The 16,443-nt window shown below is 40.2% G+C and overlaps 1 protein-coding gene across 1 annotated transcript in view; it reads left to right on the top strand.

The window, feature by feature from the left end:
• The window catches only part of DCDC1 (doublecortin domain containing 1), a 452,054-nt gene that overhangs the window by 238,729 nt on the left and 196,882 nt on the right, over positions 1 to 16,443 (top strand). Inside the window, exon 11 of the mRNA XM_073809437.1 lies at positions 14,553 to 14,654. Coding sequence (XP_073665538.1) covers positions 14,553 to 14,654 — 102 coding nt within the window. The remainder of the gene's footprint in view (positions 1 to 14,552; positions 14,655 to 16,443) is intronic.

The raw sequence follows: 16,443 nt of genomic DNA, 5'->3' as shown, positions 1-16,443 counted from the left end.
TTGTATGATGACAGATGGTCACTAGACTTATCATGGTGATCAATTCATAATGTATATAAATGTCAAATCACCATGTTGTACACCTGAAACTGATGTTGTATGTCAACTATAATTCAATAAAAAAATAAAAAGGAAAAAAAGCCAAACAAAAGCAAAACCAAAGATTCCTGCAAACCATACTTCTTTCATTTCAGAGCCCCACATTTGCCTTTCCCTGTCCGCACTTGGCCAGGCCTGGGGGTCAAGGGAACTTTCATTTTATTTCTCCCCTCTTTTGAGCTTCCTCTTTCCCCATCTGCTCTATGATATAAATCCCATGTTTACATCAAAACTCTCTGGTGACCTGCAACACAAACCCTCTCAAAGCATTTCAAATAAAAAGAGGGTTTGTTGAAAACATAAAGGAATCTCACAGAAATGAAAACCAGGAAGTACAGCCGATTCTCACAAGAAAGTCACTTCTTTTCCATATCTCTTTCTCCTGAAGCCCCATAGTCTCTCTGCTCCTCATGTTTCTGAGCTTTTTCATTTCTCATTTCTTTCTGCAAGCTGGCTTTCTCTTTTTACTCCTTTGTACATACATGGAGGAAAATTATGGCCCCTAGCTCTCCCTAACTGTTAGGTTTAAATGGCCATCATCATCTGACGAGAGTCTTTGTGTCTCCTAGTTCAAACCATTTAAAGAGAGAATCTGTTTGGGTCAGTCCAGCCTTACCTAGGTCCCTGACATTAATTCAACTACCTATAGCCACTGAGTGGGCAAAGGCAGGGTCGTGTACAACACAGGGCACATAGGACTTTCCAGTAATTAGTCTAGAAAGGCAAGTTGGTCTTGGATGCCCAAAGTGACTGACATGTTTTTCATATAAAATTAAATGGAACATTGTAAATAAATTATTGTGTATTATTCATGGTAATGCATTTTCTCCTTTCCCTCCAACCCCCATATTTTTGGGAGTAGATGTTTGGACTGCTGGAAAAGATATAGAGATCTGTAGTTTTCTAAACGAGTTCTTACATCTGAAATAGCTAGGTAGTAGAGACAAAACTGGATTAGCAAAGTATACCCTAAGTATTCAGAATTGCAGGTCTCTTAGAATTGAGGAGTTTTTCCATACTCTCTAGGTGAGGAGAACTTGCTAATTCCAACTGGAGAGATATTGAGCATAGGTCACAGCAGCATACCATCCTCTGTTAATTCCAGAATCAGTTCATATCAGTAGCCTGGCCAAACTCTGTTTCCATGGAGTGTGAATGAACTGCCCTTTTTTGGAGCACTGTCTCTAGCCCACTTACCTCTGAGTCACTGTGGGCAGTGACTTTTGTAGTTATGAGCAACTTTATCCCACCTTGTAGCATGTGCTATGCAGAGTGTTAGATGATATATCAATCAATCCATTTTCCATTTATAACTGAAAGGCATGGCTCCAATCAAACCTATTTTTCCCCTTTTCTATTCATTTTGATAAAACTGTGAATTGGAATGATTATCTTTCTACTTTTCTCTATTTGATGATTTGTATCACTGTTGAATACATATGTGAGCCCAGGACTCAGCTTCAAGAACCAAACATAATATATTGTAGTCATCATCATCTTCTAGAGCTTCTAGGTGTTCAACTAGGGGCTGTAGGCAGGGTGTGATCCAGAAGTCCCCTGGGGTGCTTTTTCATGTTATGTGTGGTTGCATTCACTTTTTCACTGAGCTTATCATCCTCATCATATCTTTCATTGATAATTTTATCTATTTTTTAAAAATTCTTTTCCCTTTTATTTATTTATTTATTTGGCTGCATCGGGTCTTAGTTGCTGCACACGGGATCTTCGTTGAGGCATGCAGGATCTTTCTTTGCGGCGTGCGGGTTCTTTGTTGCGGTGCGTGGGCTTCTATCTAGTTGTGGCATGTGGGTTTTTCCTCTCTAGTTGTGGCCCGCGGGCTCCAGGGTGCACTGGCTCTGTAGCTGTGGCGCACGGGCTGTCTTGTTGAGGCACACGAACTCAGTAGTTGTGGCACGCGGGCTTAGTTGCCCTGAGGCATGTGGGATCTTAGTTCCCTAACCAGGGATCGTACCCGTGTCCCCTGCATTGGAAGGTGGATTCCTTACCACTGGACCGCCAGGGAAGTCCCTCATTGATAATTTTAAAATAGCAGCTTTTGGTTAGGTCTTAATATTAGAAGATCACCTCTTTTTTTTTTTTTATTGCGGTACGCGGGCCCCTCACTGTCGTGGCCTCTCCCTTTGCGGAGCACAGGCTCCGGACGCACAGGCCCAGCGGCCATGGCTCACGGGCCCAGCCGCTCCGCGGCATGTGGGATCTTCCCGGACCAGGGCACGAACCCGTGTCCCCTGCATCGGCAGGCGAACTCTCAACCACTGCGCCACCAGGGAAGCCCGAAGATCACCTCTTAAAAGGACATGCTCTGTGTTCCACAATGCCTCAGTTCCATTTCTGCATAATACAGTATCCAGTTTAAAGAGACACATTAAGACAAAAGACCGAGAATAGTTTGTTTCCATCCTGCCATGGGAAAGTTCCTTGTTAAAAAAAAAAAAAAAATTGAAAACACAACATACCAAAATTAGAAGAATTTTAGGAAAAAGTTATATCACCCGTAATCACATTATTCCTTATATAACCATTCTCACCCTTGCATATCATTTCCATATGCACTCATATGTAGTCACAACCCCAGCATACACTTTTTTGTATTCTGGTACATTCTCTTCCCATCACATCATAGCACCTTTTAAGTTGATGAGATTTCTTATTGTTTTTACCCTTAGTGGTCACACTCAATGTGCGGCATAATTTACGAAGCCCTTCAGGTAACAAGCTTTTGGAGCAATTTCTTACTATTCCAAACCTTCTCTTACCCCATATCCCCTGTCACTGCCATCACCCTCAGCCTTATGAGAACATCTGCTACAGCCATGGCTCAGTGACTTCCGCCTTCCCAGTCCTGTCCTTTCGCTGCAACTCCTCTTCCTCTTCATCCCCATGGAGATGCTGTCAGAAATGTGAGCGTTTCCCTGGGAGAGCAGGAAAGAAAGGATTGATAGGAAAGGCTATTAGCAAATCTGTAGGGGATGGTGGGTGGAAAAACTAGTAGGAAGGTGGGTGATCTGACAGGCAATTGATGAGCAAGAGTGTGGGATGTGTGAGTAGGTGGGAGAAAGCACGGGGGAATGAGCAGAAGATGGGTACAGGGAAGTCCTTTTACTGGAATTAGTAGTGCTTTTCACGCACAATTGGTCAGTGATGCTTTGTGGGTTATCTTCCATTTGCTGCCAGTAGAGGCAGATCCAGTTTCTCTGGGACCTAGATCTTGTAAAATTGGGGGGAGAGGAGCCTCTTTAAAATTAGGCCTGAAAGTGACTATTTATTTAGAATGAGAAAATAAATCACAACAAATTAATGGAGACTTGGAGATTCAGATTCTTTCTTCCGTGATGTTTTAAGGTAACTTATCAGACATTCTTACATAGAAATACTCTGATTACTACCTGGCTTCCCCTCCCCACCTATTGATGCTTTACAGCTTCCAGCACTCTCAGCTTTTAGCATTCTCAGGAGCTAGAGCAAGTTAAGGGTCCTGAGGCTTAATGTCCACTAACTTTACATGAATCCACTCTGGCTGTGAGCAAGGGAAATATGGTGGAATTTAGTAACCTGGATAAAAACAAGATTCAGAGGGCCGTGATTTGGAGATTTTTTTAGCATTTCTGTTTTTATATTGCTTGGTTATAGTGTTCTTTCCTAGCATATAGAAATTTAAGTTTTTAAAAAGGGATAATTCAGAGATTTACTTTTAAAGAATGTCTTTGTCCAGCATCTAGTTCATCCTCTAGGTAGTATGTATCTAACAATTTTTATTCTTCCAATTACAGAATAAAGAAAAATTTAAGTGAATAGTCCAATAAACCCATACATTATTAAACACATATGTCTACAAGCCACTGTGCTTGGTACAGTGGGAAGAGGCAGAGAAGCCTGCAACGCCTTTTTGGCCCAAGGCTGATTATTTAATTTGAACAATATGACACCTCCTTTTGAAGACAATAAAACTAATGTGTAGGTCTTCTCAGCTTTTTACTACAATTTCATTTTAGTTTACGGGCTTGTTTGTATTTAGAAAATGGGCTAATTTCGTTGATAACAGAAAAGATGCTAATTTTTATCTGTAATACCTTCCTGGCCTTTCCTGTGCTTTGGAGACTTGAATTTGCTCTACCAAAGGCACAACGACACCATGAAACCATCTGAGATTTGTATTCTATTTTGTGACCATTTTTAAAAAGTTTTAAAGTTTTCTAACCATATATATCCATATGTAAAGTTTTCTAACCATATATAAAATTTAATAGGAAGTTTATTTAAATATTTAGGAGTCTATGGAACAATTAAATGAATTAAAGAGACAACTGAGGTCAAGTGGTGAGACTTTTTTGGGGGGGGGTATGGTGTCATCACTGTTCTGCATGCATATTATGTTCTTATTTCCATTGTACATTCCTTGGTCCTTGTCTTTCTGTTTAACCACTTTCCCATATATGTATTTACAATCTCTGAGCTTCTCTGTTATTTCACCTACATTATTTGAGTAAACAGTGGGACAACAAATTTAGGATATGCTCTAAGTACAAGTAGTAAAACATACCAACTTAAAACTTCATTTTCAAAGGAATTGTTTCTAGAGTAGTAAAACTGGAATATTCAATGTTATTGTTGTGACTTCAAGAACATATATTAAATGTTGGACAAAATGTGATGGAGATAATCAGTTTTCATATGTAGATTTTGCCAAGGCAAATGTTGGACTGTCCATTTTAAAGGCAAGTAAACCTTAGATCCCATGAATGCCTGCTAACATCTCATGGGATAGCTGTTAGCAGTAGGCACTGAAATATCTCACCTACCCTTCTTTCCAGTGCTCTATTCCATCTTGCCTTCTTTTCTTTTCTTTCTTTTTTCATTTTTTTGGTGGCCTGTTGGGGGGTGGGGGAATGCCAGTGTATTCACCCCACCCTATTTCCTGACAGACATCTGCAGCCAGGTGTAAATCTCTATTTGCAGGAAGATACAATATTCCCTTCCTAGACCCAATGAAGAGAAAAACTGAAAAACTGAAAAACTGTGTCTGTATCAAAATCAGGGAAGAGCAATTGGTTGGGCGGGGCATAATCTCCCATGCAGAGCCGTTGTAATGAGACAGGCTTTCCCTGTGCAGTCCTGACAGTCTTGAAGGTGCCCAGGGAATTGCCAGGTGGGCAGTCAGCAGGGAAAGTCCACAGGCCAGAGCTGGATTACTGTCCTAGCAGTTATGCAGACTAAATGCAATCACTGAACCTTACTGCTGCAGGCACACTCTCTCTCTCAGGGAGACTGTCCTTCTCCATAGCAGTTAATTTGTCTTTACCTCTCAATTAGCTTTTTCACAGAGTGTTTGAGATGCTCAAGTCACTGAGATTCTCTTCTTGCATATGCTCCTGTCCCCTGGATTACCCACTGACATCTATGTTAGCTCGACTCACCATGAATATTATCAAGCATTAACTCATCATTTGAACATAGAAATGAATGCAGATTTTCTAGTAAGTGCAAATGAGGTGATGCATCTATTCCTACTTCAGATTCTACCTACAGCATTGATAATGTTTTATGATAAAAAATGGATTTTTAAAAAAATGAAAATGTATTGTTCTAGGCAATAAACTTTTGCATAGGTTTTAGTTACTCAGAGTATCTATTCATATTAGGGGAAAAAATTACCTTCCCAGGCAAATTTGATATATAAAAAAGAAACCGAATAGCATTAAAAACATATACTCTATTGTAAGATGAGAATATGATCTCTGAGGCTGAGAATTGGGGAAGTCTGATGATTTGGCTCATATTTAATCGTATAGTATTCTTTTCCCTAGTAAAATAGAATTGGGGGGATGTGGCTATGCTTTTCTCATCAGAAAAGCCCTTACTTTCCTTGAGAAGAAATATATTGAGCCCAGGAACTTCGAAACACCTTTATTTACCAAAATCTGGTATATAATGTTCAGCTACTGACAGGACCCACATACCTGATATTGATATTTTAATCCCAATTAATTAGAATTTTAGGCACAAAATTAATTTAGACAAAGTGAAAAATCTTTGTTCCACTTCTCCTTGAAATATTCTCATTTATAAAGGGCTTTTTTTTTTTTTTTTTTTGCGGTACACGGGCCTGTCACCGTTGCGGCCTCTCCCGTTGCGGAGCACAGGCTCTGGACGCGCAGGCCCAGCGGCCACGGCCCACGGGCCCAGCCGTTCTGCGGCATGCGGGATCCTCCCGGACCAGGGCACGAACCCGTGTCCCCTGCATCGGCAGGCGGATTCTTAACCACTGCACCACCAGTGAAGCCCCAAATGTTGGCTTATCTTTAATCTTCATTGGCTTTTAAAAGTTGTAAAAGTAATATATACAGTACTTTATTAAATTCAAGTAATGCACAAGGTATGCAGCAAAATGAAAAAGGCCCTGTTGGCTCCATTGCTATTTCCTAGAGCCGTGTTGTCAAGCAAATATGGTAGGTCCTGGGCTTCCCTGGTGGCGCAGTGGTTGAGAGTCCGCCTGCCGATGCAGGGGACACGGGTTCGTGCCCCGGTCCGGGAGGATCCCGCATGCCGCAGAACGGCTGGGCCCGTGGGCCGTGGCCGCTGGGCCTGTGCGTCCGGAGCCTGTGCTCCGCAACGGGAGAGGCCGCAACGGTGACAGGCCCGCGTACCGCGGGGAAAAAAAAAAAAAAAGAATCCACCTGCCAATGCAGGGGACAGGAGTTCGAGCCCTGGTCCAGGAAGATCCCACATGCACAGAGCAACTAAGCCCGTGTGCCACAACTACTGAGCCTGCACTCATAGGGCCCACGAGCCACAACTAATGAGCCTGTGTGCCACACCTACTGAAGCCCACGTGACTAGAGCCCGTGCTCTGCAACAAGAGAAGCCACCGCAATGAGAAGCCCGCGCACCGCAACAAAGAGTAGCCCCCGCTCGCCGCAACTAGAGAAGAGCCCGCGCACAGCAACGAAGACTCAACACAGCCAAAAAAAAAAAAAAAAAATTAATTAAAAATTAAAAAAAGAAAAAGAAATTACTTGGCTTAGAACATCGGGCAAACACATTTACCTTGCCACTATCTTCTATATAATTTTAAACATTTTCATGTAATGACTTTAGCGAGAATTGTAATTGGATACAAAGAGATTATTTTTTGCAGCATCATGCACCTTGTTTTAGAAATTTTACTTTGTCAGAAATGGGGTTGGGGAGAAGCCCTTTAAAAAAATTATGACAAAGCAGTGAAATGTGACTTTAAATGCTTAAAGGAAAAGAACACAGGCCCACTCCCAGGGTAACTGTGAAGCTGATGAGGGCATCTTGCAGACCTCTCCATCCTTGGCCCCCCGTGGCCTTTCCTCCATACCCAACTCCAACCCCCCAGTTCAGGCTGTCAGGTACCATCCTTACTTCAGGAAAAAGGCATACCATACTTTCTTTCACGCTAAGACAGTATGAAACCTTTCTTTTTCTTGGATCAAAGTTTTTCTTGGAATGCCCTGTGTAAAGTAAATGAAAGTAGGATGTACCCCTTTTGAAGCCAGGTTGGTGGTTTTCCCCACAGACTCACTTATCAGGTTTGACCTCCCACTTTGGACCACAGCTCCCCACTCTCACTCCCCTATCCACCAGCCCTACCCCAGGCCCTCTGAGGAATTCCAGAAAGCCAAGATTGAAAATCCTAGCCTCAAAGATCAATAACCAGTAAGGTCAAATATTATTTTCTCTCATAGAGCTGTGGTATTTCAGTTGTGACAAAAGAGTATCCCTCCAACTGGAATTTCAGCTAGTATTGGAAAGTTGATGTGAGTGGTATTTTGGGGTCAGAGTCTTTTAGCCCACTCCTAAAATCCTACACCATTGGCAGTCACCCACTTTATATCTTCTAAATGGTGGGCTGTGCTGCAACTTACAGAGGATATCTAAAATGTCTCTTTTAAAATAAATTATTTTCTTAAATATACCTTTTCTGAGCTTTAAAACAGTGTTATTTGATTTTTGATTCAGGTCCCACTTAGACTGGTGAAGTTTAACAGTGAAATAACTTGTCTTCACATAAGTGCATTTTTATTTCTTGGGACAAATGTACTGTCTCCTTACCTGTTAAGTACAGTTTAAAGATATCTCTGTTAGGCATTAAAACACATTTTCCTATATGCAGTATAAACATACTAATTCATTATTAACTTTTCATTGCCTGAATCTCATAATTTTAATATTTGCTTTGTGATTATCTTCTTATCTGAATATTAAAATTAGACATGCTTACAGTTTGATTTATAGTATATTATACATTTGAGAAGATATAGAAAATGTGGACATTCTATAAACTATCTCACAAGTCTGTAACAATAAAAAAAGTAATAGCACATTTATTTGATTTAATGTACATACAATGTTAGTTCACTTAGAGTGAATTTTCTATCTCTAAAGGTTACTTTGAGTTCTGATTGGATAGATTTTTTTCATGGCTAATTAGCTTCTCACATAAGAAAATATTCCATTTTAATTTTCATGTTCTTTGACTTAGGTAAAAAACTTCTATAAATTACTTTTCTATACCTTTAAAATTTTTCATATTGTAGGATCTCTAATCTTAGATATGAGTAAATTTTGATGTTTGTAATTTAAAACATCGTAGGGCATTATGCTAAGTGAAATAAGTCAGACAGAGAAAGACAAATACTGTATGATATCACTTATATGTGGAGTCTAAGAAAGCCGACCTTGTAGAAACAGAGACTAGGATGGTAGGTACTAGGGGTTGAGGTGGGGCTGGAGGTGGGAATGGGGAGATATTGGTCCAAAGGTATGAACTTTCAGTCAGAGGATGAATAAGTTCTGGGGATACAATGCTGAAGACTGTGATTTAGTTACTAATATGTATTATTTACTTGAAAGTTTTAAAGAGGGTAGATCTTAAATATTCTTACCACAAAAAGAAATGGTAATTATGTGATGTGATGGAGGTGTTAGCTGACCCTGGTAATCATTTAGAAATATGTATCAAATCAACACGTTGTGCACAAACCTACATGTTGTATGATAGTTATATCTCAATAAAGCTGGAAAAAAATCAGAGGACTTGATTTCTAAAGATCTTGCTGCCCCTTATGAGTAGATTTGCACTAGGCAAGTCACTTAACCTCTCTGAGACTCACCTATAAAATCCAGTGGCTTTGAGTATTGAGTGATTTAAAGGTGTGAGCACTCTACACTGCGAATCACTGTGCACGTGTGTAGTGGATGCCGTGCCACACTACCTGGATTCCCTCTTCAGGACTGAGATAACCACCCCCCACCTCCAGCTGCCACACCTACATTCTTCTCGGACAGTTGCCCTTGGTGTGAAGTTGCTGCTTCTCCAAAGATTAGGCCCTCATCCTGAGGGCAGTCTGCATCCAATATTTGATTGGTGGGCAGTGCAAAGCCATACTCCCTGGCCTCAATTCTGGACAGCTCTGAGGGGCCATCCCAGGTCTAGAGCTCCCACCAGAGGCCTCTGTTGCAACTACATCACAGTTTACCTTCTCCCTCTGCCCACTCCTGTTTCCTCACTCCCCTCACCTGTGTTGTACCTGAGAACGCTCCGCAGGAAGCTTCCCACAGGTAAATTTTGGTCCCAGAGTCTGTTTCCTGGGGACCCTAATCCAAGACAACATGTAAGCTAACCTTTTCCCAACTTATTTAATTATTTCACCTGAAGTATGCCAAATAGTTTTGTGGGGCTATTTTATATTCCTTTCCTTCACCAGACCTCTAGTAGTAAATCCTGTTACCGTACAGCCTCCCAACTTTTGGCAACACACTGCGGTGTCATTTTCCTATTATTGCCTCTTGACAGCATTGCCTCCTGAGGCATTTTGAAGCTTAGGTGTTTGGCCTTCCACTCACGCACAGAAGAGCTTCCTGGGTGGTCTGTCCAGCCGTTATAGAGAGTTTGGGAACCTGCTGGTCCCCGACAGCTAGCTCTTAACCAGACTTATAGCATTAAAGGCCGATAATGGCACTGAACTAGGCCTTATACAAGTCCTTAAATAGGTGTCATAAATGATGCCAGACAAACTGGTCAAAGAACCACATCCTATTCAAGTCATCTTCCCCCCGCGTGGTTTACGTTTTGGTCACTGCCTCTATAAAATCTTCACAGTAAATACAGTTCTTTTGGTAGTTTGTAAACATTTTTGTGCCTTCACAGAAACTACATATGAAGTTATACTTAGGTTGATTTATTTACATCCATAGATGCAGACGTCAGGGCCCAGAAATATTAGCCTAGCTACAAATTTTATTTCCCAACCCCACTAATGAACAAATTACTCTGGAATGAATGAAAGAAATTGACCATTTATAACCAAGTCCATTGTTAATACTCTGTTCTGAGCCGCAGTCATTCACCCTTCGGATAACTTTTGCTCCCTGGAGTCTACTCTCCACCCAGCAGCCCCGATGCTCCTTTTAAGTCAGATCCTGTTACTGCTCTGTTCCAGTCTCTCCAAGGATCCCCCATTTTGCTGCCCACCCCTTAACCCTCTGATTTCACGTTACTTACCCTTCCTCTCTCTCACTCTGCTCCCATCACACCAGCCTGCTTGTAGTTCCTGGAACATACTGGGCACGTTCCTGCCTTAGTTTCTTTGCTCTAGCCTCTCCCTCTGCCTCCAGTGCTCTTCTGCCAGCTATCTGCTTGGCTGACTCTCTCACCTCCAAGTCTTTACTCAAATCTTTCCTCTCTTGAAAGCCTTTTCTGATCACCTGCTTCATATGGCGACCACCACCCATCCCACTCATTGATCCTAGGCCCTATATCCCTTCTCTGCTATATTTCTTCCTCTTTACATGGCACTTACCACCTTCTAACTTCCTCCAAGGTGCGTTTACCATGATACCCATGTACCTAAGTTTCAAGGCCCCTTTCCTGCTTAGGCCCCTTCCAAAACCCTGGGAGAGGCCCTAGCAATGTGTTCACATGGCCACATGTTTCTGTAAAATTTACAAATATAATATATTTTAACTACAATTGACTGAGAGCATTGTCTGTTTCCACTCCAACTTCCTCTCTGTCAAGTTTTCCCTTGCACCAGCTGGAGCTGAAGTGGTTGCAGGCATTTTTGAGGTCTGGCTAAGGGGAAGTTGAGTTGAGGATACATTTAGTTTGAGCATAGTGGGATGTAATTACTGGTGTGCAGTCATTTCCCTGTATCGTAGTTCAGTTAGGGCTAAGCCACCCTGGTATGGGAAGAGCTTCTAGGAAGATGGCTACTACCTGCTGGCCATAGAGTGTATTGCTTTTTGACTGTGGACTAGAGTGCCTGTCACCAAAAGTATATGGGTGGTGGAGGAAAAACATAGTGTGAAATTAACAAAGTCAAGTAACTTGTAGAAAATCCTTCCACATTTTACAGCTCATATTTTAAAGTAAACTATCAAGCTTTTCCCAAAGTTGACATCAGTCCTAAAAATTTTTATGAAATGACCAACCAAGTTGTGTAGTTGAGAGAAATTTTTCTAATCAATAATAGAAATTTTTTGATTAACCAGGCAAGAGGGAAGATGGAATTATATTCCTATTCTCCTTATAGAAAATGTTACAAGATTACCAAATGAAGAGGTGATTGAAGACAATTCAGCCAAAAAATGTGCATTGGATAGTAAATTAATGAAAATATTTTGTGACTTTTTCTGGATTTTGTCATGTTTTTTGCTATGTGTGAGCTTTTTAATATGTGTAAATTATTGTAATTTCTCATTTTAAATAAATATTTTGTATCTAGTTTTCCATTTGTAATTTTGCATTTTTTTTTTTGTTAATGAAGGCCCACCAAGTTGTATAAACTTCAGACCTCACAGACCTGGATGTATCCTGACCTTGCTATATGATTTACTTACTTGTTCTGTCAGGAATCTTAGTTCACTGGTATATCTTAAGCACTTGAGCAGTGGATGGCACATAGTAGGCACTCAATAAATATTTGTTGAATGAAGAATTGATTAACAACATTACAGTGAAACATTGGTGTTAACCTAATTTAATTCTGCTGAAGAAAAGTCATTGTTGACATGAAGGAAAGTAAAAAGACTGCAGTTCATGGGAAACTCCTTCTAGAAACTCTGTACTTTGTGTAACTAAGGGCATAGAAGTAAATTCCTATTTATAGGTATTTTTTTCAATAGTCATTAGCTACAATGTTTTTGAAAGGATCTGGATCCCCCCCTTTTTTTTCTTTTAGATTCTATTGCATTACTCCTCAGCTAGGGACTCAAGACTAGCCTTTAGCTGGCTTTTTGTATCACCCTACTTCAAGGGTGAGAATTTAGTTTTAGAACTATAAGGAGGTAATGGCATGCAGATAGCCACTAGGAAGCAGTTGGTTTTTCTTAAGCCAAGGGTTAGGCAGCAGGAAAATAAAGGTAGACTATTTTTTATTTTCCTATGTAAACTCTGTTTAGAGAGCTATCTTTGTTTAGACATTGGACAATAGAAATAAAAATACTTCTCATGCAAAGGAAGAAAAAAATAGAATACTTAGATTAAAAAAAAATGGTCATAGTGATACAGACCTTAAAAATAGGAGCTGAACCTTAAGAAAAGCAGAATGTCATAGAATTTCGGCTTGGGGAATTTTTACTTTTGTAGAAATACAGAAAAAAAAACATTATATGAATGACTAGTGGAGGGCAGATTTCTTTCACTTAAACTCCTAAACTTTTACTTAAACAATAAAGCACCTCTTTTTTCCTTATGCCCTCATAGGGCTTTTAGAGGCCAGAGCCTTTTTTTTTTTCTTGAGAACACTCTTTTCTGGACATAGAAGGGAAGGCTTATTAACAGTAGTGAAGAAAGCAGTAACCTAATGAAGGTCTTAGGTGTTGTCCAGGTCCTTTTTGCTTTCTCAGTTTGACAGCACTCACACAGCTATTTTCTAGAATATAATTTGCTGCACTCCAGTTCCACATCTAGCACGTCTTGACAAAGGAACATCAATAAGTTCTCCAAACCGAGCCTTTGTCAACACTAACCTTGCAGAATGCGATCTGCCTAGAATTGTGAACCTAATTGCTAAATGGCTCTGTTGTTTAAGAGGGCCCTGAAGAGATTGTTGGGACAGTAAGCTTCTCCTCCCACATTATTTCCCATAGGTTTGTAGGCAACAGTTGGGTTTACAAAGTTCCTTGCTAAAGTAGAGAGATTTCTTGCTCAGGATTGTATCTTTTCTCAGAAAAGAGGTTTAAAAAATCCCCTTTAGCAAAAGCTACTGTAGAGTGTGGAGCATCAAAGCTCCAAGGCTGACAGCTGTACCATCTCCACTAGGCTGTCAGTACCATGAAAAGCACAGAGTGGAGAAAATCCCACCGTTCTTAAACATTGTTACTCTTTTTTTAAACCTTTTTTTTTTTTTTTTTTTTTTTTTGCCTAAAGCCTGAGGAAGTGCTATTGAAGCACATTATTTCCTAAACCAGGTTAGGACTAATTAAATAACTCTCAAACTGTCTCAGAAGTAAAACAGATGGTTTTCTTTCTTATATTTAAATAAAATATTCTCCCAAATAATCTTCTCTGGAGATAGCACTAGAAATAAATAAAATGGTTACTCTGATGTGATAGGTCTATCAGAAAGGGAAGAAAAGAACTTTTGAGAAAAAAATACAGTAAAAAGCAAGGATTTACGTTACTCATCAAGCCTCTATCGGCCTGCATTCTCTCTTGCCTGGTGAATGACGCACCCCATGTGGGCCCTCAGCATGGTCAGAGGACGGTGTTCACTCTACTGGAGGCTTCCTTTGGGACTGGTTTATTTGGATACCTTTGACCAGAACGTTAGCTAGCATTTTCTTTTTCCAGATGAGCATTGCATAATGCAGTGTTCTGAATTTTATCTCTGTTCTCAGCAACTTGTTGCTTATATGCACTTAAAATGGATGGCTTTCATTGTACCTTTATGCAATACATTTGTCAGGTTGGATTTCCTTTCAGTGAGTCAAAAGATGAGCTGAACACTGATATATTTTAAATATAAATTAAACATTCCTTACATAATTGATGGCTTTATGTTCTTCAAAAAGAATGAAATGAGCTAGTTAATTGGTTGCTAGCTGACCTTTCCCTGACGCTTGCCCCATGTAAGCATTCGGTGTAGTCAGTGATTCCTCCTTTAATGTCTGTGTTTCCCTCTATTTTAAGATTGCAGGGAATGACAGTCAGGTTAAGGACACTGAAACCAAAAGGAGAATCAAGGGACTTCCTTTATACTATTCTAGTCCTGTTGCTTTTCATTGCCAATTACTCGCATGTGCTCGTACCGGCCATCTTTGCTTTACACAGTTAACCATATGCGTGAGTTTCAGTCGGCACTGTACTGTGCAAAATCAGGACTGCTTGTGTTTATATATGTATTTATATGTATGTATATGTGTGCGTGTATTTATTTTTAATTTTGAATGTGCTTATTTTTCAGATATTTGAAAATGGTAAAGACACTGGAGAGATCTCTGTTTGTATCAGTGAAAAAGATCTGGGGCCCAATAGCCCAATTCAAACTGGCTATATGATGGAAAGAGTGAGTTTACTGACTATTCATTTATGACTGTGAGCACCTTCCAAGTTACTTGTAGTTAATTTAGACAATTACATTTTTAAAGTTGTTCAGAAAAGATGAATCGTTTGCTGATCTGTAAAGATGTATAGTTTCAAGCTTGACTCCTGGATTCCGGAGGTTCTCAGCTTTAGTATAGTATTAACTCCTGACCTCTTACTTAATAGCATCTTAATCTTCATTATGCTTTTATTTGAAAATCTGTCTACACTGGACTCTGGAATTGACCTCTTGTTTACACATTGAAAAGAAGTGACATGATTTCCAGTGGAGGGTGTGTTCTGCGTCTAGGGTATTTCCAAGCCCTAGACCCTGAGCAACTAACACACAGCCTTGGTCTTCTCCTGTGCTCGTTGTGAGCAAGTCCAGATGGTTTATCTTAGGCATTCTTACCTTTTCCTATTTTCCAGACAATTGGGATGTTTCTCAAGCAGAACCAATATGTTCAGGGTCTTTATTTTGGGTCTTTGTCTTGCATGAAAGGCCACTGAATACCCTGTTGTTTACAAATTGGGGTTATTCGCCTGAGCGCACACCAGTGTTTTGGGCTCTGTTACTTGACCTTTGTTCAGAAACTTGCTCCATTTTTCCCCCCTTCGGTTCAGTACCCTCAGACTTACCTCTCCCTGGTGGTATCCATTACCTGGACTTCACAGTCAGTCACAAAAGCTGATCATCCGATCACTAGCTGAGCTCAGAAGAGATGGGAAGTGCTACCTTGATTGATTAGAGAGGGAATGATAAAGAGCCTTGGCTGGTTTTCTTTTACCATCACATCCCTGACTATACACATCACCATGATACAAAAGGCTTCCTAGAATGCTCTACCTGTAAATTCCTCTTTTCCACATTAGAATATTGTCCTTTTTGGTTCATATAAAAAATTGAAGATGGAATTTATGTTAGATTACACAGGAAGATATTATTCTGTAGAAAGCTTTTGTTGGCTAATGGCACACTGAAATTGATCTGTGGTTTGCATCTCTATGCAAGAAAATCGGGGGAAAACCTTTAACTAGGGGCATCATAAAGCTTTTTGGGAGAGCCCTTGTGACACCCAAAGACGACTGTTCCCTTGGTGCACACTTGTCTCAATCACTAGCCTAAGATGTTTCACACTCTTCTCAGGTCCCTGAACAAATTCTTATCCTATAAAGGCCTGGTGATGACAACTTTAAAGATAAATGGGTGAAGATTATCACTGTTTTTGGTCACTATAGCCCAGCCCTCACCAATGACCTAGAGATGAAAGACATTGAGGCCTTACCTCCTGTAGGCTGTCGCATGCTCATCTTTGAACACCTAAAATGCAGTGTGTTGCCAAGTTGAGAAAATAGAGATTGCAATGCAACTCCTGTGAAAGTGAATTTGGCTAAGTGGTCAGGTGTTCACATCCCTTCTACCACACACTCCTGTTCTTTGTGTGCCTATTTCTCTCCTGGATCAGGCCTTAAATTTTTTATATCTTCTCCCTTTACAAAAAAGGAGATGCCTATAAAGCAAAATCACTGTGATTTAAAAAATGATCAACATTACTTGTTTTCTGCAATAATAGCAAAGCCACAAAAAATAAGCTCAAGGGCTGAGACCACACAGAAATAAATGTAGGGCTTTATAAATACAGTCCATGGATTTCAAACCTTTTTGTGGTTCCAGTGAAAAAACAAAACACAGATTTTTACTATTCTAACACGTTGCCTATTATATTCCTAAAGAGAATAGTAATCATTATTTTTAACTCAAAGGACTTGGC

The sequence above is a fragment of the Tursiops truncatus genome, chromosome 8, assembly GCF_011762595.2.
Source record: "Tursiops truncatus isolate mTurTru1 chromosome 8, mTurTru1.mat.Y, whole genome shotgun sequence".
Taxonomy (NCBI): domain Eukaryota; kingdom Metazoa; phylum Chordata; class Mammalia; order Artiodactyla; family Delphinidae; genus Tursiops; species Tursiops truncatus.
Note: the sequence above shows the minus strand (reverse complement) of the source record. Positions and strands in the feature narration are given on the sequence as shown.